This window comes from Aspergillus tubingensis (assembly GCF_013340325.1).
Source record: "Aspergillus tubingensis WU-2223L DNA, scaffold_15, whole genome shotgun sequence".
In the NCBI taxonomy this organism is placed as follows: Eukaryota; Fungi; Ascomycota; class Eurotiomycetes; order Eurotiales; family Aspergillaceae; genus Aspergillus; species Aspergillus tubingensis.
The window spans coordinates 1,803,189-1,830,563 of record NW_023336289.1 but is presented as its reverse complement, the minus strand read 5'-3'; the positions used below and the strand labels follow the sequence as shown (position 1 = coordinate 1,830,563).

General features: G+C 51.3%; 10 protein-coding genes across 10 annotated transcripts; 6 read left to right on the top strand and 4 right to left on the bottom strand.

Annotated features, from left to right (window-relative positions):
• Nucleotides 1-600: 600 nt before the first annotated feature.
• Nucleotides 601-5,105, top strand: AtWU_11442 (WD40 repeat-like protein; the record flags this gene model as incomplete). The annotated part of the gene is made up of 3 exons (XM_035506542.1): nt 601-1,098; nt 1,158-3,122; nt 3,168-5,105. The coding sequence occupies 3 exons, from the start codon at nt 601-603 to the stop codon at nt 5,103-5,105; spliced, it is 4,401 nt and encodes a 1,466-aa protein (XP_035362435.1).
• A 1,807-nt stretch (nt 5,106-6,912) lies between these two features.
• Nucleotides 6,913-7,759, top strand: AtWU_11441 (uncharacterized protein; the record flags this gene model as incomplete). Its single annotated transcript, XM_035506541.1, has 3 exons — nt 6,913-7,039; nt 7,100-7,481; nt 7,540-7,759. 3 exons carry the CDS (start codon nt 6,913-6,915, stop codon nt 7,757-7,759), a joined length of 729 nt encoding a protein of 242 aa, XP_035362434.1.
• Nucleotides 7,760-8,114: 355 nt separating this feature from the next.
• Nucleotides 8,115-10,738, bottom strand: AtWU_11440 (OPT family oligopeptide transporter; the record flags this gene model as incomplete). Its single annotated transcript, XM_035506540.1, has 5 exons — nt 8,115-8,187; nt 8,244-8,768; nt 8,821-8,986; nt 9,031-10,443; nt 10,492-10,738. The coding sequence occupies 5 exons, from the start codon at nt 10,736-10,738 to the stop codon at nt 8,115-8,117; spliced, it is 2,424 nt and encodes an 807-aa protein (XP_035362433.1).
• Nucleotides 10,739-12,893: 2,155 nt separating this feature from the next.
• AtWU_11439 (glycoside hydrolase family 72 protein) lies at nt 12,894-14,745 on the top strand (the record flags this gene model as incomplete). The annotated part of the gene is made up of 5 exons (XM_035506539.1): nt 12,894-12,974; nt 13,021-13,058; nt 13,111-13,136; nt 13,195-13,962; nt 14,036-14,745. 5 exons carry the CDS (start codon nt 12,894-12,896, stop codon nt 14,743-14,745), a joined length of 1,623 nt encoding a protein of 540 aa, XP_035362432.1.
• Nucleotides 14,746-15,722: 977 nt separating this feature from the next.
• Nucleotides 15,723-17,243, bottom strand: AtWU_11438 (M81 family metallopeptidase; the record flags this gene model as incomplete). The annotated part of the gene is made up of 1 exon (XM_035506538.1): nt 15,723-17,243. The coding sequence occupies one exon, from the start codon at nt 17,241-17,243 to the stop codon at nt 15,723-15,725; it is 1,521 nt and encodes a 506-aa protein (XP_035362431.1).
• A 495-nt stretch (nt 17,244-17,738) lies between these two features.
• AtWU_11437 (cation-translocating P-type ATPase) lies at nt 17,739-21,053 on the bottom strand (the record flags this gene model as incomplete). The annotated part of the gene is made up of 3 exons (XM_035506537.1): nt 17,739-20,394; nt 20,459-20,724; nt 20,802-21,053. The coding sequence occupies 3 exons, from the start codon at nt 21,051-21,053 to the stop codon at nt 17,739-17,741; spliced, it is 3,174 nt and encodes a 1,057-aa protein (XP_035362430.1).
• Nucleotides 21,054-22,266: 1,213 nt separating this feature from the next.
• AtWU_11436 (M24 family metallopeptidase) lies at nt 22,267-22,959 on the bottom strand (the record flags this gene model as incomplete). The annotated part of the gene is made up of 1 exon (XM_035506536.1): nt 22,267-22,959. One exon carries the CDS (start codon nt 22,957-22,959, stop codon nt 22,267-22,269), a length of 693 nt encoding a protein of 230 aa, XP_035362429.1.
• A 240-nt stretch (nt 22,960-23,199) lies between these two features.
• Nucleotides 23,200-24,138, top strand: AtWU_11435 (alpha/beta fold hydrolase; the record flags this gene model as incomplete). Its single annotated transcript, XM_035506535.1, has 1 exon — nt 23,200-24,138. The coding sequence occupies one exon, from the start codon at nt 23,200-23,202 to the stop codon at nt 24,136-24,138; it is 939 nt and encodes a 312-aa protein (XP_035362428.1).
• Nucleotides 24,139-24,388: 250 nt separating this feature from the next.
• On the top strand, nt 24,389-25,554 carry AtWU_11434 (peptidase; the record flags this gene model as incomplete). The annotated part of the gene is made up of 4 exons (XM_035506534.1): nt 24,389-24,598; nt 24,649-24,983; nt 25,294-25,470; nt 25,524-25,554. 4 exons carry the CDS (start codon nt 24,389-24,391, stop codon nt 25,552-25,554), a joined length of 753 nt encoding a protein of 250 aa, XP_035362427.1.
• A 112-nt stretch (nt 25,555-25,666) lies between these two features.
• AtWU_11433 (beta-lactamase/transpeptidase-like protein) lies at nt 25,667-27,145 on the top strand (the record flags this gene model as incomplete). Its single annotated transcript, XM_035506533.1, has 1 exon — nt 25,667-27,145. The coding sequence occupies one exon, from the start codon at nt 25,667-25,669 to the stop codon at nt 27,143-27,145; it is 1,479 nt and encodes a 492-aa protein (XP_035362426.1).
• Nucleotides 27,146-27,375: the final 230 nt, after the last annotated feature.

Here is a 27,375-nt window from a genome sequence, read left to right as displayed (position 1 = left end):
GAAGAGCTGCAATTTATGCGCATTGGTTTATTTCACTGGAATTCCGGCATTATATCGTGGTTTAGGTCTTAAGCGCCATCTGCTGATCACACCTTGGCGGTTAACCCCCCTGCATCGTGTACTGGTCGGCCGATAACCCGGACAGGAGAGACACCCCAACAAGGAACCCCTCACTACCCGCGAGCATTTAGAAAATCTTTAGGAAAGGCTATTGACCTATTATTGAGGGATGGTATATTCTCCAAATTTTTCGAATACCTCATAGGACTTGGTTTGTGGCAATGCGGACTCACCAACCAATATGCTGCTGACTTTGAGCGCCTCGACAACGTATCAAGGCGACAGGAACAGGGGCAGAAATCCTCCTATTTTTATGTTGGCCAATAGACTGTAGTGTTTGTTATATTCTTATTGCAGATTCTCTTCTCTCTAACAGGGATGTTTCCAACTACCCCGCTACTCAGCCGCGCGCCATCTCGGCGCGTACTGAGGCTGCGCAGCTTAAGTCGCTGCTTCGCCCACGCCTTCCGGTCTGCATTCCAACTTCACCAGTGCTAACTCGATTGCAAAGTGCGCATTATATCGAAAACAAACCTCAACATGAAACGGTATTCAAAGAGAATTTGGCGGCGAATAAAGGGAGGAGAAGATGCGAACACGTCTGTCGTGAAGAGCTCCGTGCCAAATTCTCAACATTATGATGTACAGAGTTCTGGAGAGTCTCCTGAAATAAAGCAACAATCGGCGGATGTGAGCGTAACCGACCTGTGGCAAATTGCCTACGAGGAATTAAGTCCAGCGGACAAAGGGGTCCTCGCAGGCATGCAGCAAATCGAAAAGCCCTCCTTACAACGTAGCAAGACACTCCAGATTGTGGATGATGTTATCGAGGCAACAAAAAGGCAGTATGAAGAGTATCAAAAAGGAGGACTGAAGATCAGGAAGGGGGGAGATAAGGATGATATCAACATTCGAGATGTTGCCCACAAAATCCTCAACGCTACACTGTCTTTCAGAGGAATCGCAAATGTGCTTGTGGCAGGTGATCAGACTGGCTCGGCATCAATTGCCTGGGGAATTGTGTTGCTAGGATTGACAGTATGTGTCTTGCCGGAGTCACCGAAGATGATGTGGAAGCTAACAAAATCCGTCAAAAGATAACCTACAACCATCATCAAATACGAAAGGCTCAATTCCAATCTGCCGAGTTCCTGACGGACGTTTTGACTCGATGTGCCTTCATTGAAAAGGAGCACTATCATGACAGCAGATATGAAACGCAGGACAAGGTTGAGGTTGCCATCATTCAGGTTTACAAAGGTATCCTACGCTATACAGCGCAAGTGCATCGGATGCAACAAGCAAGCGTGGGTGGGAGAATACTAGAGAGTATTTCCCCCGTAACCAGCCATCCGTTGAAAGAGATTGAAGCAACAATCAGAAGTGACGAGACAAGGCTGCGTCAATGGGTCAGGCACGATGAGCACCTACAGAGTCAAGCCAAGGCAGAAGAGCTTCTCGGGCGGATTGACGAATTCATCATTCTATTGAAGGACCTCCATCGGAAATTCGATCTTTACAACCTACCAGATGCCGAAGGGGCTTCATTTGACTCATACCATAATCAGCATGAGGAGGAGTGTCTTTCCGGCACAAGGGAGGAGCTTCTTCTGCAAGTAAATGACTGGGGATGTTCATCAGACAGTCCATGTATCTTCTGGTTAAACGGAATGGCTGGTACAGGGAAATCGACCATTGCACGATCTGTAGCTAGGAGGTTTCAGGATAAGGGCCAGCTAGGAGCGACTTACTTCTTCAAGAGGGGCGAAGGTGACCGTGGGAGTGCAAGGAGATTCGTCTCGACGATCACAAGACAACTCATCACTGCGGTCCCCAGCCTTGCACCCGGAGTCACGAAGGCCATTGAAGATGATCCTGATATCTCAAAGAGAGGATTCAGGATCCAATTCGAGAAGCTCCTTCTTGAGCCGTTGAGTAGCATGGATGAAGGCCCAAATATGAGGAGACTCGTGATTGTGGTCGACGCACTGGATGAGTGTGACGACGAGCAGGACCTACGCCTCTTACTGCGACTCTTTCCTCGACTTCAAGAATCGAAGTCTATTCAGCTACATGCTTTCATCACTAGTCGCCCAGAACTACCTATACAGCTCGGCTTCCAGGAGGACAGAGTCAAGGACAATCACCGGGATCTTGTTCTCCACCGGATTCCCCAGCCCGTGATTGAGCATGATATATCACTATTCTTGAGGCACAAACTGGATCGAATCGCTAAAGAGCGTGCTCTACCATCCGACTGGCCTGGAGATGTTCAATTTCATGCTCTGGTCAAGATGTCCGTTCCTTTGTTCATCTTCGCTGCGACGGTGTGCCGTGTCTTTGGAGATTATGACTTGGACCCCATTGAGAGCCTCTCGGAGATTCTTGAGTACCAGAACGAGGAGTCCAAGCTCGACGGAACTTATCTTCCGATACTACACAAACTTTCGACGCACGGTGAAAACCGGCGAAAAAAGATCGTGGAAGAATTCCACGAAGTGGTTGGTACTATTCTTATTCTGGAAGCTCCACTCTCTGTTCTTTCGCTTTCGGAGCTTCTTGGCATCTCTACCAGGGCAATAAGTACTCGACTCAGCCGACTGCATGCCGTGCTAAATATCCCGGAGGATGAGTCTGCACCAGTGGGCATTTTGCATCTATCGTTTCGAGACTTTCTCCTTGATCCGACAACCCGAGAAAAGACGGATTTCTGGGTAGATGGGGGTCAGGCGCATCAAGGACTGGCGGGAAAATGTCTCGACATTATGCGACGTCGGCTGAAGAAGAACATCTGCAATCTGCCATATGAAGGATTCAAGAGGGTTGATATCAGCGAAGAAACCCTTGGGCGCTCTGTCAGCGATTGTATACCAAGAGAGCTCGAATATTCCTGCAGATACTGGACACGCCATATAGCACAATCCAAGGATTCTGCAGCTATGATGACCAATGTCTATTCATTCTTGAAGGAGCACTTCCTGCACTGGGCCGAAGTAATGTGCGTCCTAGGATATGCGTTCGAAATTGTTCGGAACATTGAGATGGTAGCGTCACTTATCAAGGTACTTTCCCATCAGGCTGCTCCCAAGCAGGACTAATAAATGTAGGGCGATGATAGCTCTGAGCTCTCCACGTTTCTCTACGATGCTAAAAGGTTTACCTTGAAATGTCGACGAATGGTTGATCTGGCGCCGCTCCAATTATACTGTTCGGGGCTAATGTTTGCACCAATGGAGTCAATCATCCGAAAGACATTCGAACTTCCTTCTTGGGTAAGCAGTATGCCGGAAGTTGAAAAGTTTTGGAACGCGGAATTGGAAACAATTGAGGGGCATAGAGGTTTACCTGTTCGAACAGTAACCTTTTCTCCAAACGGTCGATGGTTGGCGTCCGGTGCCGGCGATCGCACAATCAAGCTCTGGGACACAGCGACCGGTACACTGCAGTACAACCTCGTGGGGCACCGTAATTCGGTTCTATCAGTAGCATTCGCACCAGATGGCCAGTGGCTTGCATCCGGCTCAGAGGACAAGACCATCAAACTCTGGAACCTGGTGACCGACACACTGAGGACGCTGGAAGGCCATGAGGGCCCTGTCTGGTCAGTAGCTATCTCCGCAGATGGGCAGTTGCTGGCTTCCAGTTCTGGTGATAGCACCGTCAAGGTTTGGAATTCAACGACAGGTTTGCATATGACGTTAAAAGGCCATCGGGGACATGTTCGGTCAATAGCCTTCTCCCAGGACGGGCGATGGCTGGCATCGGGTTCCGACGACCAAAGCATCAAGATATGGGACCCCACGACTGGAGCTTTGCAACATACATTTGAAAGGACGACTTTGGTTGTTGAGTCAGTGGCCTTCTCACCAGATGGCCGACTGGCATCCGGTGCTGGTCCTGTCCAAGTCTGGGACCCAGTGAATCGGGTCCTGCAGCAAACCTTGGGGAGCCTTGAGGATAGGGCTTGGGCAGTCAAATTCTCACCAGATGGTCAGAAGTTAGTATCAAGCTACTTTTTTGATAGGACAATCCGATTATGGGACCTAGCAACTGGGACCCTGCAAAGAACATTCTCAGGCCATCTCTGGAGCGCCCAAAGTCTGGCATTCTCACCCAATGGGCAGCTCCTGGCATCATGCTCCGCAGGCAACCTGATCAAACTTTGGGACCTGGAAACCGCGCCTAGTGATACAGGGGCCGGCCCCCTCGATCCCACGTCTGAGTCACCACGAGCTATCACTCCAGATGGACGATGGTTGGCATCTGTCTCCAAAGGGTTAAATATCAGAATCTGGGATCTGGACATCATGCGCAACAACCAAGCGACCGATGCCACGCGGGTGACGGTGAAGGCGCATGACCATTTGATTGAAGACATGGACATCTCACCAGATGGAAAATGGCTTGCCTCAGCTGGGACAGACAATAACCTGAAGATATGGAACCTGGAGAAAATGATCGACGGGCAAACAGACAACTGCCTACAGCACACGTGTGCAGGGCATACGGCCGCGCTTACAGCTGTGACTTTCTCACCAGATGGACGATGGTTGGCAACCAGCTCCGAAAATAGAACTGTCAAAATCTGGAACTCAAGTACTGGCGCCCTGGAGCAGACACTCGAGGGTCATGAGTGGATTATCAGATCCTTAGCCTATTCCTTAGATGGACGGTGGCTAGCATCAGGCGACCCCAAGGGGACAGTCATAATCTGGGACCCGAGATCTGGCAGTGAAGTGCAAAGAATTGACAGCAAACCCCCTCTATCCACTCTTCGATTCACTGGAGATGGACGCCACGTGCAGTTGAACATGGAAATGTATGACCTACTACCATCTCTCTGCAGTGCCCCTGCTGCTGTAGAGCCCGAAATAGACATACAAGTCCAAGAGGACGGGTGGGTCTATCTCCAAGGGGAGAGTAAGTTTTTGTTGCCACCAAACTTCCGTGGGAGTGTGGCCGTCCATGGTAAGACTATGGCTATAGCCTATAGACCTTTGGGTTTCGAAGGGGCAAAGATTGGTCTTTTTGGATTTCGTTCGTAACCTAGGGGGTGAGTGACTGGCTTCTGCGCTGGAAATAGAGGCATTGAACTGGGGAAACCAATGCTTTTTTATAACAATGTATATCATGTCCCATTCCCATGTTATAGTCGTTTTGTGATGGTTCGGGAGTAGGATCCACAACTGCCATGCTGAAGATTATGGTTATTGTTAGGTATGGTGATACTGGTGATACAACTCAGTTCGAATGATGGGGCAAGATTGATGCAGAACTATCGGCACTAATAGAAAGAGAGTCTGGATACTACTTAGAGGAATGGTTCTAAATTGCCAAAATAGTCGGAGCAGAAATTGGGCTCTGGGGGGAGCCATGTAGAACTGAGATCAGTCTCCAAATGATTTCTTCATTGGTCAGATTGGAGCACAGGTGGTTTTCCCGATGGATTGTCTGCGCCCTTTGAAAACCCGCCGTCGCATATACAGCTCGAGTGTAGCCCTGAGCTTTGAAGCTAGTTGACGTAAATCGTCACTTAGAGCCTTTAATCAATACTATTTACTGTATCTTCCGTGAGAGTCGGTGTCTATGAATACCAGGGGGGTGCTGGTAGAGCCATTTGTGCCTTGACCATAAGATCAAACGCGGCAGGAAGTCATTGAAGTCGCTCTTTACTCCTTTTAGCACTATTAGACACACAATGGGTTTTTGTTTTGGCCAGATGTCAGACCAGTTATCACTGTTGGTTTTAGACTCAGAAAAGGTACACGACAAGCGCGTAACATTCTGCTTATTGAGAACCCTTGTGTGGTGGTGCGAACGAACCACCAGCAATCTAATTCAATCTATTTTGATATGAACCTACCACCAATCATGAGTTCTGTGCGGCCACGAGGGCGTCGGCCGAATCTCCACCCAACGCCGATGTGCCAATTAGGGCGCACGGGGATAAGAGTGGCTCTATCCGCCAGACTCCGGCGGGAAACCGGCCAACCGCCCTAAAATGTCTATTATAAACATCTGATCCACCTCGACCAAACGTGCCTCTCAGAACTCACCATGGCTTGTTAAGTGCGGAACGATGTGTAAGCGCGATTGCTTTATTGGAGCGCGGATGTTGACCTAAGATCTCACCCCTGCATCGCAGGCAACCCCGTCGGAGACACGCGACAATGGCATGATTTGGGCGATACAACAATATTCTGCCCATTGTCATTGAGAGAAAGAAAACAATGTCGGTTCTTCATCAGTCGCAGGAGATCGACATGACAGATATTGCAAAATTGACCTACCTACCCTTTTGGCTGGACAGGTTCCTTGCACCGCGGGGCTGGATGGTGTTGGGGCTGACAGCCTCGGATGGAGACAGCGAGCTGAGGCCAAGACGATCCATCGATCTCATGGGTCCCACGAGGACCCAGTACAGTGTAACCATGAACAACAATGGCCCCTCTGTCTGGTCAATGCATCCCGACCCCTCCCATCAGTCTTCTGCTTCTTGCACCTGAAATGACTACCACCACCGGTCGCAGACTAAACCAGCGCGATAGGAACGGCTGCGACCTGGCCGTTTTGCAACCGGTCTAGATAGATAGGCCATGTGCGCTATCTACCTTCAACACTAAATCAGACTTTAAGCCGGCTGACACCCCCACTGCTAGGCAAAAGTTAGTGCATCCTATTGTCGCAGTGGCTTCAAACAAACCGAGGCCATTGTTATAGGCCACGTCTCCTGAGAGGCGGAGACTGACAAGACTTTAGCCTGGGGTGGAGGATATATAGTCTGGCTATCTACCCCTGTTGGTTCTTTACTAAACATTTCCCCAAATTCCTACTAGCCTACACCACTACACAATGGGCGACGCCGCAGGACTTCCCGACTACGTTCTGGACCCCAATGCGGTCCTCAACGACACAGACGCCGCCTGGCGTCACGGTGGTCCTCCGGACTACAGCAAGACCCGGGCCTACTACGAAGAGAGTACGCCTCCTACCAAACCAACCACACCCTTGTACCGATACTAACGATCTCAATTGACAGCCAAGAAAATGACCCACGAATCCGGCAGCCTCCCCTTCCTCGTCGAGAACCTCGTCAAGAACTGGGAAATCGAAGCGTCCTTCAAGACCAACCTCGCGGACTGGCGCACCATCGACCACGAGACATACCACTTCACATTGAACGGCGGACCCCCGCTGAGCGGCGAACACATGCTGAAAGTCGGCACATACAATGCCCTCCTCACGCCGAGTGCGTACTACGACCCTGCCAATAATGATTTCGAGGCGAGTCATAAGTCGTTTAAGCGCATGATGCCGACGTTTGCCTGGGAGGTGCTGGAGGTATATAGCGGGCCGCCGGTTGTGGTGTTTAAGTGGAGGCATTGGGGTGTTATGGCTAGGGATTATGTTGGGTTTAATGAGTATGATCCCTCCTTTTCTTGTGAATATCTGCGTGGATGGGGACTAATAATGGTATAGCAAGGGAGAAAAGGTCAAGATCGCCGCGCACGGCGGACCTATCGATATCCAGGGTATCGTGATCGCCAAGGTCAATGATGCGCTGAAGCTGCAGCGTATCGATGTGTGGTTCGATCCGCTGGAGATGTTCCGCCAGATTGCCAAGGATCATGAACAGACCAAGGTGGAGGGCGAGGAGAAGACTGCTTCGGGGTGTCCGTTTGCGGGAGCGAAGGAGTAGATGGAATGTATATGTAGATTAAGTATATGTTAGGATACGAATTTCTTTACGGGTTATTTTTGGTCCTCATTCTGATAGTATACCATCTTTCGTAGTTTGTTCTCCTTGGCTTGGGTATCAGCTCATGCTTGTTGCTAACTTCTGTAAGATCAATGACATCTACCACAGGCAGTGTCACGGATGATCGGAGACTATGGTGCCAGGTTTAGGGTATCATGCATTCAATCCCGTGTATACTGGTTCATAACTTATTACATTGAAGGTATTCCACCTCATGGAGTCTAGAAAGTGCCCTCACTACCTCCTCCATCTGCACACACCGGAAATGACCAGTCAATGCACACCTGCCACCCACCTACAAAGTCGCCGGATTGACCTTGCAATAATCCAAATTATGAATATTGGTGTTGGGATTGCCCGCCCAAGTCCTATCCCACAATTAGCATCTCACACACACTCTCAAATCACCAAAGGGATAACTCACGGAAACGCATGCTCCACTCCACTCCCACCAAACACCGCAAACGTAAGAATAAACACGCAAATCTGCGTGCCACCATCCAACGCCGCCGAGACAATATAATTATACTTGTTGAACAGCTGGGGATGATACCGTCTGAGCCAGAACTGGGCCGCAAATCCCAGCAGGAAATACGACATGATGGAGGCGTTAATCCCCACGAACAACCAGCCCATGTACCAGAGAATAATGGAGGTGTTGAGGTAGGAGAAGATCGGGTGCGGGTAGTATCTGTTGGCGAGCCAGAAGGGTACCGGCACGATGAAGCCGACGAGGTAGGCTATGGTTACCCATTCGTAGCGGCCGCCGATGGAGAACATGTCGTTGGCGATGCTCCAGGCTATGGCGAGACTGTTGAATTGGTTTGGGGGTGTTAGTTCGGGTGTAAATGGTGGGATGGGGTAGGGGGGACTTATTTGAACGTTGGCACCACTCCAGATGTTGGTGCCGTCGATGGAGATGAGGACTTCGGATTGGTTTCGGACGATGCTTTGTTTATAGTCAGTGGGGGTAAGTGGGTACCGGGAGGTAGGGAGCATACATCAGCATCATCACGTAGTTGAATAGAGCACCGATGATGCAGCCCATTACTTGCACGAAGAAGGTGCACTTCGGAGATAGATGCACTTGCTGCGCTAGTCGTAGATCCTTGGCCAAGACTTGTCCCTGCTGCAGCGAGTTGTAGGTGAAGCAGGTGAAGTAGAGGTCTGTGGGTTAGCTGGGTCAGACAGTCGAGCGAAAGTTCACTTACTAGCCAACGGCTTCCCCGGGAACATGTAGCCCGCCAGCATCTGACAGATAGGCTGAACGTTGAACTGAAACCCAGTCAATCCGTATTGCGCACCGAAGAAGAGCATAAACACCAGCGTGAGGATGTTGCCGACGATGAATCCCCACCACGGCAGCGTAGACTTCATCGCATACAAGCAGCCTAAGCCAACGGCAAAGCTCGCAATCAAGACAGCACCCCACCACCACAGCGGAGTATCCTGATAGAGGTTGCGCAGCATAAGACGGTAGTGTGGATCGAGTGTTTCGTCGTTGACGCGTCGTGCGAGACGCTCCTCGGGGGTTTCCTGGTTCTTCCAGAACTTGTAGGTCTCCAGCTTCAGCCACTTCTTGAGTTTGCTGGGGGCAGCCCAGGCCCAGCCGACCTTGATGTCGTCGAAATCCCACAGCAACATGTGGGTCAGTGTGGCGGTCACTCCCATGTTCGAGGTGATGAGGTATACCACGTATGTTCCAGTCAGCCAGGGCAGACCCTGCTCTTTGAGGGCCGCAGGGTCGACAATGTATTCAGAATTGAGGATCAGGGTCTGGTTGTACTCATTGTAGTAGGTGGAGTTGGAGTCGCCGTAGTAAAGCAACTGGGACAAGAACGGGAAGTCTTGAGAGCGCCAGATATTGCCATAGTAGACGGCCATGAAGAGGATGATGCAGAACAGGTATCCGATGAAATTGTTGGTCATAGCGTACAGCGGATACCATAGTGGCGAACCCAGCGAGGCGATGTAGTTCCAATCGAACGAGAGGGAGAGAAATCCGAGTCCTTCGTTTCCGGAAGCACCGCCGAACAGGTTGGTGAAGACCAGACTGTGCTGATCGGCCAGGCAGAAGATCGAGAAACCCTCCAGAAGGGGAAAGATGTACTCGGGGATGATGGTCCAGAAGAAGAGGATGCAGAAGAAGATGTAGAAGATCTTCAACCGTGCCTTGGACTGTGCCTTGTCTTTGTGCAATGACTCCAACAAACTGCTGATGGGCAGGGTCATGGGCCAGATCATCTTGGTTGGCCGCACGATGACATCGCGCAGCAGACCGGCGATACCGAAACCAATCAGCTGAGATGACAGCACGATGAAGACAGCAGCAGCGTGGTTCGGGTATCCACCGTAGAAGAGTTGCTGGGCTGACAAGGCCTCGGTGGCCAGCGCGGACTGTGTAGCGGCGGAGGACATGAGGGAAATGGCGGCATGTTCTTTGGCATTGAAAGGGCCCGGGTTGAGTAACTTTCCGACAACACCGCGACGAGGGATAACATATGCCATGAGCTCTCCCAAGATGTAGGCAATGACCGTGAGGAAGACCTGCGAGACGTAGATGGTCTGCGGCTTGAAATAGAAGATCTCCTGGAGCACACCGCCGAAGATGGACAGCCCGGCACCTACAGGAGCTTAGCAATTAAAACACGTCGTAGCGGAGACAATATTACCCAAGAAGACCATGCGAAAGCTCCATGGGTTCAGGGATGGATCATCCTCGACCTTGATGATATGAGTGACGAGATCTTGAGCCGTGCTCACCACCTGGTCGCTGTCATAGTCATCATCCTCACCAATGCGCACCGTCTGCCCCTTTTCGAGCACCTGAGGCTCTAACGCAGGAGAGTCCTGACTTGACTTCTCATTGTAACTCGGTATCTCCTGCTCGGGAGACACACTGGCCGACTTGGTCTCCATGATCGATGAATGAGGTCTGACTGGACGGTATTTCCCCGACGCTGCAGGAGGGGTAACCTGCATTATATACGAGGCCAGCCCGGAAAAAAGCCTCACTGGTAGAAGCAGCAGCAGTAGCACATGGTGGTTGCCACATGGGACTCACGATAAGAGCTGCAGAGTAGAGTGGCTCTCGCTATGCACAGGGTCTCTCTGCACAAGGTCAAGCACTCAACCCTGCAGGCTAAGCATTTTTAGCGTAGGACGCGATAAGGCAGGATCTAAAAACGCTGAGATAGTGTGTAATTGATTGTATCTGACTGTCTGCAGATGCAATCCGAACGAGTTCATTGGACTCGATAAGGGCATGGTAGTTCGGTTGGCATCGCTTCACGTTGGTTCAATAATAAACCACTGGAATGCCGGCATCCCCAGAACCCTGGCCCACTAGTATACGAGCCTTATCTGTCATTTGTGGAATTGAATTTCTGTAAGACATGCAGATGCCGATAAGGCGATTGTGCAGCCATTGTACGGTCGGGTTTCACTGAGGGGATATGTCTGCACCGATGCGAGCCGATGGAGGACCATGGAGAGGTGGCATTGGCTGTGGGAGAAATAAATGAGCTCAACGGCCCAACTAATATAACTACACACCATACGTAATGAAAGGTGCTTCTTACACATATCCCTCTCCTATTTCTCAGCTTGTCTCCCTCTGTCTCTGTCTCTTTCTCTCCCTCTCTCTCTTTTGTCTGTGTCGGCACTAACCCGAATGAGCGGGTATCGGCAGTCCGACGGATCTCCGGGGGCCGCACGTCCAGTGCCGATCGCTACCCAACTAAGCAGAAGAGTGAGGAGTGGGCAGTGGTGTCACCGACCATAAAAATGCTTGCTTTGCCCATCCAGCCATCGCTCGTCCTGTCTGCTCCAGTCGTACCAGTCTCGCCCCCAAGGCCGCGCATCTGAAACCAACCGGTTGGATGAAATCACCCGTCGGGTGGCACCCGAGCGGCCACTGGCTGGGATCATCGCCCGCAACGCGTCAACAGCAATCAAACCGAAGGATGCGAGATTATTCAGCGGGCGCTTCCATTCCATTTTTCCGTTCCTGACACTGCCTCTCATCCTACTGTAACATTATTGTTGTGATTATTTTTATTCTGGGTGATGTGTCCACTGCACGGCACGTGGAATGAGAATTTCCCCCCTCGGGACGAGTAACCATGGCGCAGTTGGGGTTGTGTGTGTCGGCTGTCCGAGAATCGCCCTAAACTCCGAGGCACGCACCATTGCCAATTAATTCCCTTCTGATTGATTTCTGCCTGTCCCTTCGACCCTTTTGACCCTTGGTGACCCTTTGACCCTGGATTCAGGGGCTTGGTGGACTCACAGCGATGGGGATAGGGACTTTTGACCCTGTTGACCCTGTGACCCTCCCATTTTCCCTGGCCTAAGTACGAAGTAGTCGTAATTATAGTAAAACTCTTGCGTGGACTGGGGCAAAAGGGGAACAGAACTTATCCATGTCCGAGCAGCGATCGGCCAGTCACCAAGCCGGCTGGATCCGAGACCCGCTGCGTGGGAACTCCCAAGAGTCGTTAAGCAAAGCCAAGAGATCAGCCAAGATGTCGCTCACGAGCCTAATTGCTGGATTCCATATCGCTGATGTTCTTTGTATTACCGCGTAAGATTTTATCATCATTATCATCATCGTCATTTCTGGGGGCTGTCAGCTAGTATCTAACTAGTCTCAAGATACTAAAATTACTACTCAATCAGAGAGACTGGCTGGCTCCCCCAATGGTAGCGCCGTTCCATCAGGCCCAGTCTCTCTGCCCATCCTGACACAACCTTCAGGGGGACCAATGGGCTTTTTCCGTAGGCAGCAGGCAAATGCGGCCCTAACAAGTAACAACTAATAAGAGTCCAGACTAGCAAAGGTTCGCCTCGCCGGTCTCCATCTCTTCCTTCTTAGTCTTCCCATTTCCTCCCTCCCACTTGGTCTCTCGCTCCAGATTCTCTTTCTCTTTCTTCTTTCATCCATCCATCTTGTATCCTTTTGCTTAGCCTTTTTGTTTGGTTTTCTTCCTCTCGTTAACCACCACATTCGCTCTATCTTAATACAACAACCACACTCGTTCTATAGCATCGTCTTCTTTCGTTCCCCCTCACTATGAAGCTCGCCGTCTCTGCTGTAGCGGCGGCTGCCCTCGTCGACGTGGCTGTCGCCTCTGCCCCAGCCATCGTCATTAAGGTACTACCATTGCCAAGTTATCCACGATCCCACTGACCCTTCCTAGGGCTCCAAATTCTTCTACGAAAACAACGGCACGGAATTGTATGTTACTATCCCCTTTACTTCCTCCATAAGCACTGCTAACCTGCCCCAGCTTCATCCGTGGTGTGGCCTACCAGCGTAAGCAGCAACCTAACATGCCAACTGGGCCTGTTGCCTCAAACTAATAATACAACAGCCCCCTATGATGACGACGGCACGACGACCTCCGCTGGCACGGTCGATTTCGTCGATCCCCTCGCCAATGAGACCATCTGCAAGCGGGATCTGCCCTACCTGCAGGAACTCAACACCAACGTGGTGCGTGTCTACGACGTCGACCCAGACGCGGACCACACCACCTGTATGAACCTGTTCGCCGACGCAGGTATCTACGTGCTGGCGGATCTGTCCTCCGCCGACAACTCCATTGACAGCAGCGACCCGGAGTGGACCATTGACCTGTACAACTACTACGCCAGCGTAGTCGACTCGCTGGCCAACTACACCAACACTCTGGGCTTCTTCGCGGGTAACGAGAACTCCAACAGTGTCAACACCACCGGTGCCAGTGCCTACGTCAAGGCCGCCGTGCGTGACATGAAGGCCTACATCAAGTCCAAGAACTACCGCTCCATCGGTGTCGGTTACTCCGCTGCTGATGTCTCCGAGATCCGTACCGACCTCGTCGACTACTTCAACTGCGGTGACTCGGACGAATCCGTCGACTTCTTCGGTGACAATGTCTACGAGTGGTGCGGTGACTCCACCTACACCGAGTCCGGCTACAACGTCATGACCGAGGATCTGAGCAACTACTCCGTCCCTTACTTCTTCTCCGAGTACGGTTGTATCACCGTCCAGCCTCGTTCCTTCAGCAACGTCCCCGTCATGTACGGCCCTAAGATGGACTACTGGCTTGCCGGTGGTATTGTCTACGAGTACTTCCAGGATGCCAACGACTACGGTATGTCCAGCACCTCCTCCCTCCCCCTTCACCTTCCCACCTTCCCACCAATCCACTCACTAACCCCATCCAGGTCTGGTCACCATCTCCGACGGCTCCGTCAGCACTCTGACCGGCTTCTCCTCGTACTCGAAGGAAATCAACAGCGTCAGCCCCACCGGCACCAACAGCGCCAGCTACACTCCCACCAACACCGTCGCCCGGTCCTGCCCGACCGTCGGCTCAAGCTGGGAAGCCGCCAGCGCATTGCCCCCGGCGCCCAACTCGGAACTCTGCTCCTGCATGGAAGAGACCCTCTCATGCGTGGTGAAGGACAGCGTGTCGAGCAAGAAGTACGCCGACCTGTACAGCACCGTCTGCGGCTACGGCGTGTGCGAGGGCATCACCGGTAACGCCACCACGGGCAAGTACGGTGCCTACAGCATGTGCACGACCAAGCAGATGCTCAACTGGGCCTTGAACGCCTACTACGAGGAGCAGAAGGAGAAGGGTAACGGTGCCTCCGCTTGTGACTTTGCTGGCTCGGCTACTACTACCTCGACTACTTCTCCTACTGGTACTTGCTCTTCTCTGCTCAAGGCTGTTGGCACCGCTGGTACGGGTACCGTGTCGTTGTCTGCTGCTGCTGGTACGAGCACTGGTGACTCCGGTAGCAGTGGTTCGGAGAGTAGCTCTGCTGGTGTGCCAGGTTACATGAGCTACACTGCTACGCTTGGGTTGGGTCAGTTGGTGGTGTTTGTCGCTGTGGGTGTGTTGTCTGGTACTGGAATGATCCTTTTGTAGATTGTTAGTCTATAGGGGATTGTGTAATAGTGAAGATGTAAAGAGGTTGTAGGAAGGTGGGATTGATGTATTAGTGTTGGTCAATTTATATATATTTTTGCGATTTGTATTCAATATTTGTTAGGATAATTGTATAACAGAGGTTGATTCTCTGGGTTATAAGACATTCCCAGATAATAATAGCGAGTAACCGACCACCTCACCGGGACAAGGTGGAAAAAGAAATAATCAAGGAGGGAGAAGGCACCCACTTCAATAGTGCCTCACTAGTCGCTCGTCAGGCTGCGCCATTACTCGCTACTTTGGGGAAGAGGAAAAAGTGGAGATTTCAATTTGTCCAATGTTAGGCGTGCAGTACGGTAGAGGGGGGCGCTACTGGGTCCAGAAAGCTTGTGTTGTTGTGGGTTTTCGTTAGTTGGTTGCATCGTGGGATTGGATGTAGGGGGGTTGGTTGGCGGGTGACTTTGAGTAATATGTCAACCTGTGGGCAAAGGTAGTATTATAGGGAATAAAGAAACTAAGTAGTAGGATTGAAATGGATTTATTGTAGATTTTCAGAATCATGGGAACTAATCGATGCGTTATAGTATTGTGACTTGTACAAATATATTATGATTTCGAGATGCCCTACTTGTTCGATTGAGCACGAATATTATTTTGCTTCGCTTCTGCACATAATGGCTGTGCAGGATAGCTAGATACCCCTTATATTATTGTAGGTAAAAGAACACACTAGGTGTTACAGAATGGATATACCAGTCAAACATGACAGCTCACTACCAATTCCCACTGAGACATTGAAGAAATCCCGAGATCCACAACCCAAACGGGAGCACGGCTCGGAGTATCTGATTGGCAGCGCAATGCTTTATTTAGCATCTTCTATCACGTGCATATCCGATGGGAAATCTCGCTCCGCCATTGCCGAATCCTTGCAGATCGCAAAGATACTTTCTTTCATGCCGGATGCGGGCTATTTATGCCAGTGACTCGTTCGAAGGCGGGATCATCCTTGCACAGAGATCCGGTGGCGTCGAAAACACCTTGTCGAACGGCCACATCGGACGACTTATGCGATGGTGTCCCAGACGCTCCAAGTCCTGGTCCACTCCCCCTGGGGTCAATGCCAGCAACCAGTCGGCCGCCATGTCGAATAGCTCTGGCTCTAGATAACCTATTTTGACGATGACTATATCAGCTGAACGCGGCTTAAGATTCAAGTCGGTAAAGTCATGCTCGTGGTGATACGGCTTGCGAAGTTGTGTCAGGATTGCAAAGACCGATCCAACTTGTAAAACTGCCTCGACTACTGCGTCTTTATCGCCGTGCTTAATTGCGTGAACTCGTCCAGTCATGGTGAGAGGGCCTGCATGGGTATAATCCACCTCAGCCCCTGCCGTGACGGTGACTGTTGCGCCAATCCCCGCATTTACTATAGTCTGTATCGCTTGTGGTCCTGGCAGACTGGCGTAGATGACAGTTGGACCTGACCCGTCTTTGAATTCAGGTCGTGCAAGCAGCTGTGTAAGCCCCCAGGTGACATCTCCGGAACCCCCAGCGGTTGGGTTGTCTCCCGAGTCCGAGATGAAGAACGGTCGCTTCGAGGAGTGCAATGCGGCATCGATGCACTCTCCATATGTTCCTGTCGGACCAACAAAGTGGAATTCTGCATGAACCTCCCAAAACTTCCTTGCCAGACGCTCCGCCCCTGCAGCGACGGCTTCTTCACACGTCCCGGTCACCATCACCACAGCGCAATTACGCGGCTCGTCAGCCCAGGCGTACCCGACCCAGATTGCTGCATCAATGATACCAGGTAATGATTCAACCTTGGGGACCAACTCATAGAGGCTCTTAGCAGGTTCCACCCTGGTGGAAGTCTGTTCACCAGGTAACAAGATAGGAAGAGGTATCCACGCCTTCAATGGCCAATATATCCGCCCTTCCTCCTTTTGACGTGCGAGTAAATCAACCAGGTTGCGACACGCACGCTCCTTCGTTTCCGTCTCATCCTCATGAGGCGCCATTCGATAACAAGTAATCAGATCCGTCTGATGCGCCAGATCACGCGAGACATTGCCGTGAAGGTCCATAGACGCCGAAACGATAACATCTGGCCCGATGACCCGTCGGATTCTGCGCAGCAGCTCATACTCTGCGTCATCGAGACCTTCCACACACATAGCGCCATGAATATCGAACCATAGTCCGTCCAGCGGTGTTGACTTGACAATGTCAGTTAATCGGGATACGATCTCGTCGGCCAACTCATCGAATGATTCCCGGACTACAATTCCGCCGGGTAGTGCGTGTCCAATTAGTGCACCGCGCCAGTCCGCTGCATCTCCAAGCTCTGTGCCGGGTCTGAGAAAAGGGTATTCGTCGATGATTTCATGGGCGCGGCGGGGATGGAATGCGGGGGCGAGGGTGCGGGCGCGGGTGAACATGGAGGTTTCGCAGGCTAGGCCGGCGATGGCGATGACGGGGCGGGGACACATAGTGAGTGATGGTAACAATTAGGTCTCTAGAGCATTTGCTCGCAGGAGAGAAGAGTGTTGAAGTTGGGAGGGGAATAATGAAGCTGGTGTTACGGCAGGGATGGAATGCGGGGATAGCCGATCGCTCTTATCACGGGCTTCCCCGCTTATCGCAGGATGCTTTACTTTGTATCACTGTAGATATCAACTTTTCTATTCTAAAGAACTATCCTAATATTGACCCGAAATTCGTTCTGGATGCTTTAGAATACCCACCCCAAGACAACTATAACCAATCTCTTACCAATGCCATCATGCTTCCTAACTAGCGTTTTAGGGTATACCATCTGCTGGGTGCAAAGGCCCCTTTCGCTATACCCTCTATACTTACCCCGTTCCTCCACCGTAGGTAATAACCGCCCTGCAGTCTGCAGCGTGTAAGCTCCATAGGATATTCCCAGGAGCAATTCCAGTTCACTCCCCGACCAAGTGATCTTTGGCCGGGGAGAGCACTCGTTAGGGTTGCTCCGGCATGTTTCCCATCGAAGCCAACTGTAAATTCTTACGGTCTCTGCGACGGAAAAAGACCCTTTTGGCCCACTTCCACGACTCAACACCCAGGAAGAAAAGAACCGCCTCGACGCCCACAATACCCCATTCCCATGTGATGGGTTTGTGCTTGAACACGACATCGTTCAGTCGAGGAATGTAAAGAATTGGAAACATGGTGATCCACCCAGCCATGATAGACCAGAAGAGAAACTTGTTCCGCCAAACATCGTACATCCACTGAGTGAAGTACTTCTTAGATTCCGGCTGCATGCGGAAGAACGACCGTCGCATATCGATCATCTCCCACGCCAGGAAGAGCGCGAACCACGTCAGACAGACGAACGTCGTAGCACGGGCTTTAAACACCAGCTCGCAATCTTGGATCTGCTCCGACCACTCCTGGTTGCACCCACGGGCTAGGTTACCATCACCGAATCCCCACATGCGGACAGAGAAGGCTGCCAGACACAGTGCTGCAGTCCAGATACCATAAACTAGAATGTCGATACTCACCTCCCACGTGAAGATACCTTGTTTGCTTTGGGGAGGACGGTTCATAATATCAGGGGCGGCTACCTCCATTCCCAGGCCCATATCGGGCATACCTGAAGTGATCATAATGATCCAGAGAATTTCAACAGGAGCCAAGGGGAAGACGGATTGATTATCGGCATCCTTGAACGCCAGTCCAATGAGAAGGGTACAGGCTTGAGCGATGTTCTCAGCCAGCAAATGCAACACGAACTTCTGGATGTTGTCAAAGATACGGCGACCTTCTTCAACGGCATTGAGTATGGAGGCAAAGTTGTCATCTGTGAGAATGATATCCGACGCGTCTTTAGCGACATCCGATCCCGCTTGTCCCATTGCAATACCCACGTCAGCATGCTTGAGTGATGGCGAATCGTTCACACCATCGCCGGTCATGGCTGCGAAGCGATTGCGACGATGGAGGGCGCTGATCATGCGCACCTTGGTCTGAGGTGCGCAGCGCGCAATGACCAAAGGAAGGGTCGGTAACGCATCAATCTCTTCGTCAGAAAGTTTGTCGAACTGACTTGCTGTCATGACCATCGCATCCGCAACATCGGCAGCTACGGTGCTGAAATCAGAAGGAAGGATCCCCACTTGCTGAGCGATTGCTCGTGCAGTACCCGGATGATCGCCAGTAACCATGTGGACGACAATACCGGCCCGATAACAGGCCTGGATTGAGCCTGCCGTCTCAGGACGCGGAGGGTCGTATAACCCGATCAGACCTAGAAAGCACAAATCTTTCTCAATACTATCACGTTCGAGGTCAGAACCTTCAAGGACTCGTGCCTGTTCAGTGTATGGACGTTGAGCTAGTGCTAGTACTCGCAGTCCGAGCTTGGCCAGCTCCTCCATATTCTGGAAGATCGAGTTGCGATGTTCGTCAGTCAGAGGCACGGGTGTTGAGGAGCCTTGATCCCAAATGACGGACGTGCATGAATCAACAATCCTCTCAACGGCGCCTTTGGTGAAGATCATGGTGGCGTTGTCTTGGTCGTCCTTTGATCCGACCTTGCTGAAAATCACAGACATTTTCTTCACGGTAGAGTCAAATGGGAACTCGGCCTTTTGATGCCACAGCGCACCTTGGCCTTTGGTCCAACGGTCACGGTTCCAATTGAACCTGGATGCGAATACCTGAATGGCAATCTCCGTGGGCTCGCCTCGTGCGTTCCATTCACCATTTTCAGATTCAAACACGTGAGAAAGGTTGGCCATCGAGGCGACATTGAGAAAGTCCTGGAGTTGATCGTTGTCTGAGAGTAGGTCTTCAATATTTGCTCCCGGTAGACCTTCATCCTCTTCACCAAATTGTAAAGGAGAGACAGGCGCAAAGCGCAATTCGCCAAGGGTAGGGTTAAATGGCTCGTTGGATGCGCCAACAGAGTATGTTCCACGAGATGGGATCCATGCCTTTTTGACAACCATCTTGCCCTGAGTCAACGTACCGGTCTTATCCGAGCAGATATCAGTAACAGCACCGAGGGCCTCCAGCGAGTCGAGTTTGCGAACGATGACATTCCGCTCCACCATACGCTTGGTGCCGACTGCCATGGTGATGGTGAGAACAACCACCAAGCACGCCGGAATCATACTGATACCGGTCGCAACCGCGTACATGATGACTTCATTGTTGCTGCTGAAATAGTTTGCGGCCATGCAGACAATGGCAAATATAACCGCGACGCCAAACAGTAAGCAGGCTAGTTTAGATAGCTTCCTTTGCAAGGGCGTCCCGATATTGACGCCAAGGAAGCGACCGACGGCATCCGTTCCCGTGAGAGTCCATGCCTCGAGATACCAGCGTTTCTTGGTTTCTCCGTCAGGGCCACGCTTGACGGGACGACGCTTGGTGTTGCTATTGCGCAAGGCGAGGGCGATGGAACCAATCTCGGTGGACATTCCTGTGCCAATGACTACACCACGAGCACGGCCGCGGGTAACGGTGCTCGAGCTGTACGCGATGTTAAGACGGTCGCCCGGGCCTGTATCTTCCTTGAAAGTGGAATCACATTCTTTCTGAACAGGGAGTGATTCACCAGTCAGGAGGGCCTCGTCGGTCTCGAAATTGACGGCTTCAACTAGGCTGTTCAGAGACGAATTAGTATCGTTGCAGTCCAGGCTATTGCAGATAATGAAAGAGGACCAACCGTATATCCGCGGGAACAGTATCTCCAGTCCTCAACTCAACCATGTCACCCGGAACAATCTCCTGCGACGGAATCGAAAAGGTCTGTCCCCCTCGTGAGACTGTACCGGTCGGCGACGAGAGTGAGTGAAGCGATTCCATAGTCTTTTCCGCGGCGTACTCTTGAAAGAACCCGACGACGATGTTGAGGACAATGACAGCACAGATCACTCCACCCTCAATCCACGACTGAATCCCGAAACTGACCGCCATGGCCAGAATCAACACCTGCAGCAAAGAATTGGATCAGATATCGGAATCTCAGACGTATTTCAAGCCACAAAATGGAGAGTGGGCCGCTTAACTAGCATCATGGCGTTTGCCACCTGGCGAAGGAGGATCTTTGCAATGGAAACACTTTCGCCTTCATCCAGCTTATTGGGACCGTACTGGTCCAGACGACGCCGCGCCTCTTCGGGAGACAAGCCATCGTCGAGTGCTGTACCCAATTCCTTGATGACAGTCTCATAAGTCAGAGCGTGGGCTGGTCCACTCAATGGACCTGAGATGGCCCCGGGGCCCCGGTCGGAAGTGGAATGTTGCTTCTCGGCTGGCATTAGAGATGGTAGGTATGCAGTACTCAGCAGGTTACACGGATCAAGTGTGTATAGCAAAGCTCGGCGGGATACCGTTCCGCACGGGGGAAGGGGCTATTTAAGATATTGGGAACGGCCTCGTGTAAGTCTCTGGATCTGGGTGCCCCAGACTCATCCCTGTCCCCAGCTTCCCGTAGCTGACTTCATCTATTGCCCCGTAGGGTTGGCGGAAAGTTTAACAGGAGGGGCAGACATTGGCGCCGAGACTGTGCCAACATCCCGCTCCGCAGAACTCGGCTGCTGTACTTTGGGTGACCCAACAGAATAAACTCTGCCAAGCCTGAAGAATCGCAAAATGCAGATTTGGGTAACGGACAATGAGTACGAATTTTGAGGTGTAGTCGATGCATCGCCGCACGGACTGTACTCCTAATCGAATTTACACATTCGAGGTGGACACCTTTTCTCGTAGGCAATCATGGTAGTGTGAAGGATGAGCAAGACCTGGTTAAACCAACCCAGGAAAGGAAAGGTGTGCACATTACTAACAATAATCTGGCCAAGAATGTCTGCTTGATTAATCTTAGCCAATGCCAAAATGGCCAAAGGGAAGACAAGAAAGGTAATTATAAATAGATAGGGCATCTTCACAGCTGTCCAGGTACTATTACCAAAGCCGAGCGCATATGATTCTGGGCAGGACTGGGGACTGGGGAGCATCGGTGGCGGAGATTGGGTGCCAGGCGGAATTCTATCCACTCTTGGCACTTGGTGGATGTCTAGACATCTTGGCAATTGGGGTTGTGGATTCCGCTCACATTTCCTGGAGTTGCATGTGAAATATTATCTTGGGAAGTCTGTCAGCGAACATAGTATTCAATTGTGTGAATGATAGATAGTTACATGGTATATAGAATGAAGAGTTGCCGGTCGATCGATCGTGATACACAACCCAAGAAAAATATATCACTACCCTTTTCAGTCCATGAGAGGGAAGGGATGTTGATTGAATACAATTACCATCATTAGTAACAGTGCAATTTAGATAAGAGGGAATGTATAAATGCGATCAGAAGTCCTGATATCTCTAATCTTCTATACCCTGGTTCCTATATCCTCTAATTCTTGTTTAATGGTGTGAAAGACCCCATAATCACGGCATTTGCCCTCCAAGGCATCCATGATCTGTCTGCTGACGTTTTCTCCGCATGATAAGCGCATCCAGCACATCGCATCAATCCACCGTCAATAACTGCTCGCAGAACCCCCCGAATCCACGGGCCCGATCGTGGATGTGGATCTCCAGAATCCAATGCCGCATGTGCCCATCACGCCCCAGAACCATCATCTTATCCCCATTCCCTTGCGCGATATACAAACTGATTTTATCATTCGGAATTCTCTCATGCGGAAAAGAACCCACCAGGTGACCTGCGATGGGAGCACCGAAATCCCATCCCGCTTGTTGAACCTCCTGGCAGGCGATGGCGTACAATTTCTCCGCCGTCATATCTGGGTTCTCTCGAAACCGTCGCTTGACCGTGTGCCATATGGGATCCAGCGCATCGCGTAGTTTCAGCTTCGCCGGGTCATCCCCAAGAACATATGTACGCCCGAAGTCTGCTTCCCATTCTTCGAAGACCGGGCCGAGGTCCACCACCAGGATGTCGTCTGGTTGAATGATGCGATCGGGCGGGTTCTCCGCAAAGGGACTCAGGGTGTTTGGTCCGCTGCGGACGACTCGCTTATGCCAGTGAGTACGGACTCCATGGCGTTTAGCTCCCAGTTCGTGGATTTCCGTGCTGAGTGTCTTTTCACTCACGCCCGGCCGAATCAGGTCTCGTTCGATTTCCTCGAATAGTTGCACCGCTTTGTTTTGCGCGTCGAGAAGGTAGGCGGCGCGGTCGCTTTCAATTGATGTTGACATCGTAAATAGCGACAACAAAGTCCCAGGCCAGGAAATCAAATTGAAAAAGGGATGGTTTTGGGAAATGCGATGACTCTTAGAAGATGTGGGGATGGGGGAAAGATAAGGATGACAAATGGAGCTAAGCTCACTCGGTCGCATTGCGTCGAAGCGGGGTTGGCATCTCCATAGGTGGGGGACTGAATTCGAGGAGATCATCTCAACCACCATCTACAGCGTCGGAGTCTATATTGTAGCATTATGGACCGCTCAGTTATCGCTGACATCCCACTTACTCAAACATTTCACTACCATACCACTACTCACGAATACGCTGTGCGCTGGACTTCATTAGGTGATGCTTCCCTGCCACCTTTGATCTTCGTGCATGGCACCCCATGGTCTTCGCGAGTTTGGCATGTCTTTGCTCGTTCCCTGGCTAGATATTTCCATATCTATCTCTTTGACAACCCGGGGTTTGGCGAGAGTCCACTGGGGATCCCTCTCCTAGGAAAAGAGGCACTGATCAGTAAAGAAGTCGCCCTAGATGGAGACCTCGCCCAGCAGTCGGAGGTGTTTGCTGCTCTTCACCAATCTTGGTCAAAAGACTGGCCTCGGGCGTATAATAAAGCACATGTCGTCGCCCACGACCACGGGGGACTAATGAGTTTACGGGCGCACCTTATCCATTCTTGCGCATTTGCCAGTTTGTGTTTGATCAATGTGGTTGCTTTGGGCCCATTCGGGCAACCTTTGTTCAAATCAGTGGCGGAAAATGAAGAGGCCTTTACCAGTTTGACCGGCCCGATGTTCGAAGGAATGGTCGAGGCATATATCCGGAATGCAGCATATACAGAGTTGAGCAAGGAAACGATGGACATGTTGAAGCGCCCGTGGATCATTAACGAGGAAGGCCGGAAAGGCTTTATTAGGCAAATGGCGCAAGCCAACAGTCGCAGTACAGAGGCAGTCGAGGGGAGATACTCCGAAGTGGGCCAGGTGATGCCAGTCAGAATTATCTGGGGGACAGAAGACCAATGGATCCCGGTGGAGACGGCAGAGAGACTGAGAGCAAAGTTGAATGCCAGAGAAGTCGTGCTGATCGAAGGAGCCGGTCATCTTGTCATGTATGATCAGGAGGGCAGGTTAGGAGTGGAATTGGGATGGTGGTTGAACGAAGTCAACCATGCCCGGGAGTAAGGAGGTATATACCTCACTGTGTACAGAGTACTAGTAGTTATGTAAGTAGTACTCGAATTCACTAATGCTTGGTGTAGATACAATGGCTGGCGTTCAGCAAACACAGCAAACACCGGCCCATCATGTGATGTGATCGCCAGCTGGTGGGCACCTCCACTTGGTCTCCCCCACTCTTCCTGAGAATCCACGGCTCCTCAAGCGTCCGCTCTGTTTACTAGATGCGGACGGGCCAACGGTCCGGATAGCAGCCATGTCAACGGAGCCCCTTTTACCATCTTATGCCTCTGCAACTCAGCATGATGCCACTCCGCATGTCAGACGCCATTCTGCTCGTCGACGGACTTCCCTCATCATTCCAGCGGCTCCCGTCATCCAAACCTTGAGTGGGCTCACATTCATGACAACGGCGATCATCTCCACCGTCTGGGCTTACCGAAGCTATGTACCTCCCCCAGAGCTGGTATGTTTGTCGCCCCATTGATATGAAAATGTCTAAACAACTTCATCAAGTCCCCTGCAGAGCCGCCTTCGTTACTCCCATATTTCGCATCCCTATGCCTCACTATTTCGCTCGGCTTCTGGGTCGGATATTTACTGTTCATCCTATATGATGGAGCCGGCGGGCCAAGAATGCAACGAAAAGTCGTCATCGGGGCATCCACCGTGGGGAAGTTGGTTCTAGCGGGGGCTCATATAGGGGTTTGGATGGGGTACAAATATCTGCTCACCGGCTCGAAGCAGCCCAGCTGGGCACTGATGTTTCTGGCAACACAGGCATGGTGGGATGTTCTGCTGTTGGTGGTTTATTCATGTCTCAGAGCCCCAGTGGAACCACGAGTACGATGGTGAGGTGGATGTCGCTGTTTCATCATCCTGGCTGCTATTAAAATTGTTTCTGATTTCAGTACGCATCCTTCATCCTTCAGCGGCGATTATGTTAACTATCTTCAAACGGTCGTAGATCAATGGTGCGTTCTCCCCAGACAGTGAATGGGTTTGACAAGGCTCTTCGGCTACAGCCTTCTAGAATACACGATAACCTTTCCATGCTAGCTTATTATTGAGTATTTACGAATTTCAATTGCCTCCCAAGATTGGCCATAATTGCACTCTAAGATTCTCTTATCGACAAGTAGACGACTACTAACCGCATAGCTATGCCGGTTTGGGTAAGGGCGCGGTGCGGCCAGAGCCGGGCGCTTCCCAAACGGGTGCCCGATTCCCTTCTGGTCCATCTTTTAAGAAGCAGGCACTTGATCTCAATAACTACCTGTATGGTTACTGCTTTGCGGATTCCAAGCTGCGTGGTGTGATTTACCATAACCTTTACAAGTAAGCTCTTCTTACCACTGCATTGTACATTCAATACTGAACCTGGACTTCAGTCACGTCCCCAAACATGCAAGCTATACTTGAAACAATCCCTTCGCGTTATCGAGGTCCTGGTGGAGCAGTCGCCATCATCAAAGATGGCGAACTGGCCGGAAAGTATACCTGGGGATATGCGGATTTGCGGAAACGGATCCCCATGACTGCTTCAACACTGATGCCAATATGCTCGATTACGAAGCAGATGATGTGTTTGATCCTCAAGGATCTGGAGCGTAACCCCACACCAGCCATGGTGGAGCGAGGCGATATACCTCAGCAACTGTCGGATGCTTTTCGCCAATTGGTCTCCCCCGAGCTCATCGACAACAACGGTCTCCGAATCGACCACCTCTGCAACAACCAATCGGGAATTCGAGACTATTGGGCCATGTCGATGTTCTGGGGCACACAACCGGAAGGGCAATTCACTCTCGCGGATGACGCCAAGAAAGCGCTGGACCGGACCAAGTCCCTCCATTTCCAACCAGGCACACAATTCTCCTACTGTAACTTCAACTTCCATATCCTTGCTCGCATTGTCGAGCACGTTAGTGGAACGTCTCTTGGAGCACTGCTCTCGGAACGACTCTTTTTGCCCGCTGGGATGAAAACCGCAACCCTCTGCACAGACAACGCTAAGTTGCCCCCGCCATGTGTGGGGTACGAAGGCAACGAATCTTTTGGCTATATACCGGCCGTCAACCAAACTCAATGGTCCGGTGACGCCGGCGTCGTGGCCAGCCTGGAGGATATGATCGCGTACGAATGCTATCTGGACAAAGCATGGGCCGATCGGGAGAGTGTGTATCGAGAGATCGCGAAAGAGCCGCTATTCGATGATGGTACACCAGCTGGGTATGGATATGGCTTGGAACATATAAAGTTTGGACAGACTGCGACAATCGGCCATGGCGGGGCCATTCGTGGATATCGCCTGCACCGGACCCAAGTACCAACAGAGCGATTTGCCGTTGTGGCTATGCTGAATCACGAAATAGATGCCGCAGAGGTAGCTGGGCATATCCTTCAGCAAGCTCTTGGTCTCCCTGCACAGCATGGGCTGCTTTCCATGCCGGCCCTAAACTGGGCGGGAGTTTACTTTGACCCGGAGGCACAATTGGTGGTTGAAGTTCGGCTTGGGGGACCAGGAGAAGTCATCGTTACGTATACGGGCGATGATGAGACACTGAAGCTCACTGAGGAATTTGAGGCACGGTCGGACCTGGCAACTGCCACGCTGTGTTCCGACATCCTCATACTCCACCGTAATTACGACAACCGTCACATCCAGGCTAAACGGATTATTGCTGGTCAACAGCCGCCCAAGGGCGACTATGTCGGCCGATACCACTGTGCGGAAATTGACTCCACGTTTCTATGCAGCGGAGCCGGTGGTATGCTGTACGGATCGTTCAAGGGATTTCTCGGCCACGGGCCTGCTGAGCTCATGCGATACCTGGGAGACGACATCTGGTTTCTCGTATGCGCACGAGGCCTAGATGCGCCAGCACCGGGGAACTGGACTGTTGTATTTCAACGGGACATTCAGGGCGAGGTGGTCGGTGTTACGTTCGGGTGTTGGTTGGCCAGAAAGATTACCTTTGTAAAGGACAGAACCCCTTGGAAATTGGATTAGAAGTTAGGATGCATAGCTTCAGGAGGGGACGAGGAACAGCGCGGTGAACAATCCACAGACACTTGCATTCTTGGAGTATAGATACCTCGGCGTATCATTATCTTGGACGGGCTATCACAGTCCAGACTGGACTGACGAAGAGCGCAACAAAGCTAGAACCATTGATAGCATACTACCGCCACCCTCACTCAAAGAGACAGTGCTACAGACAAAAGATTCGATCATAACAT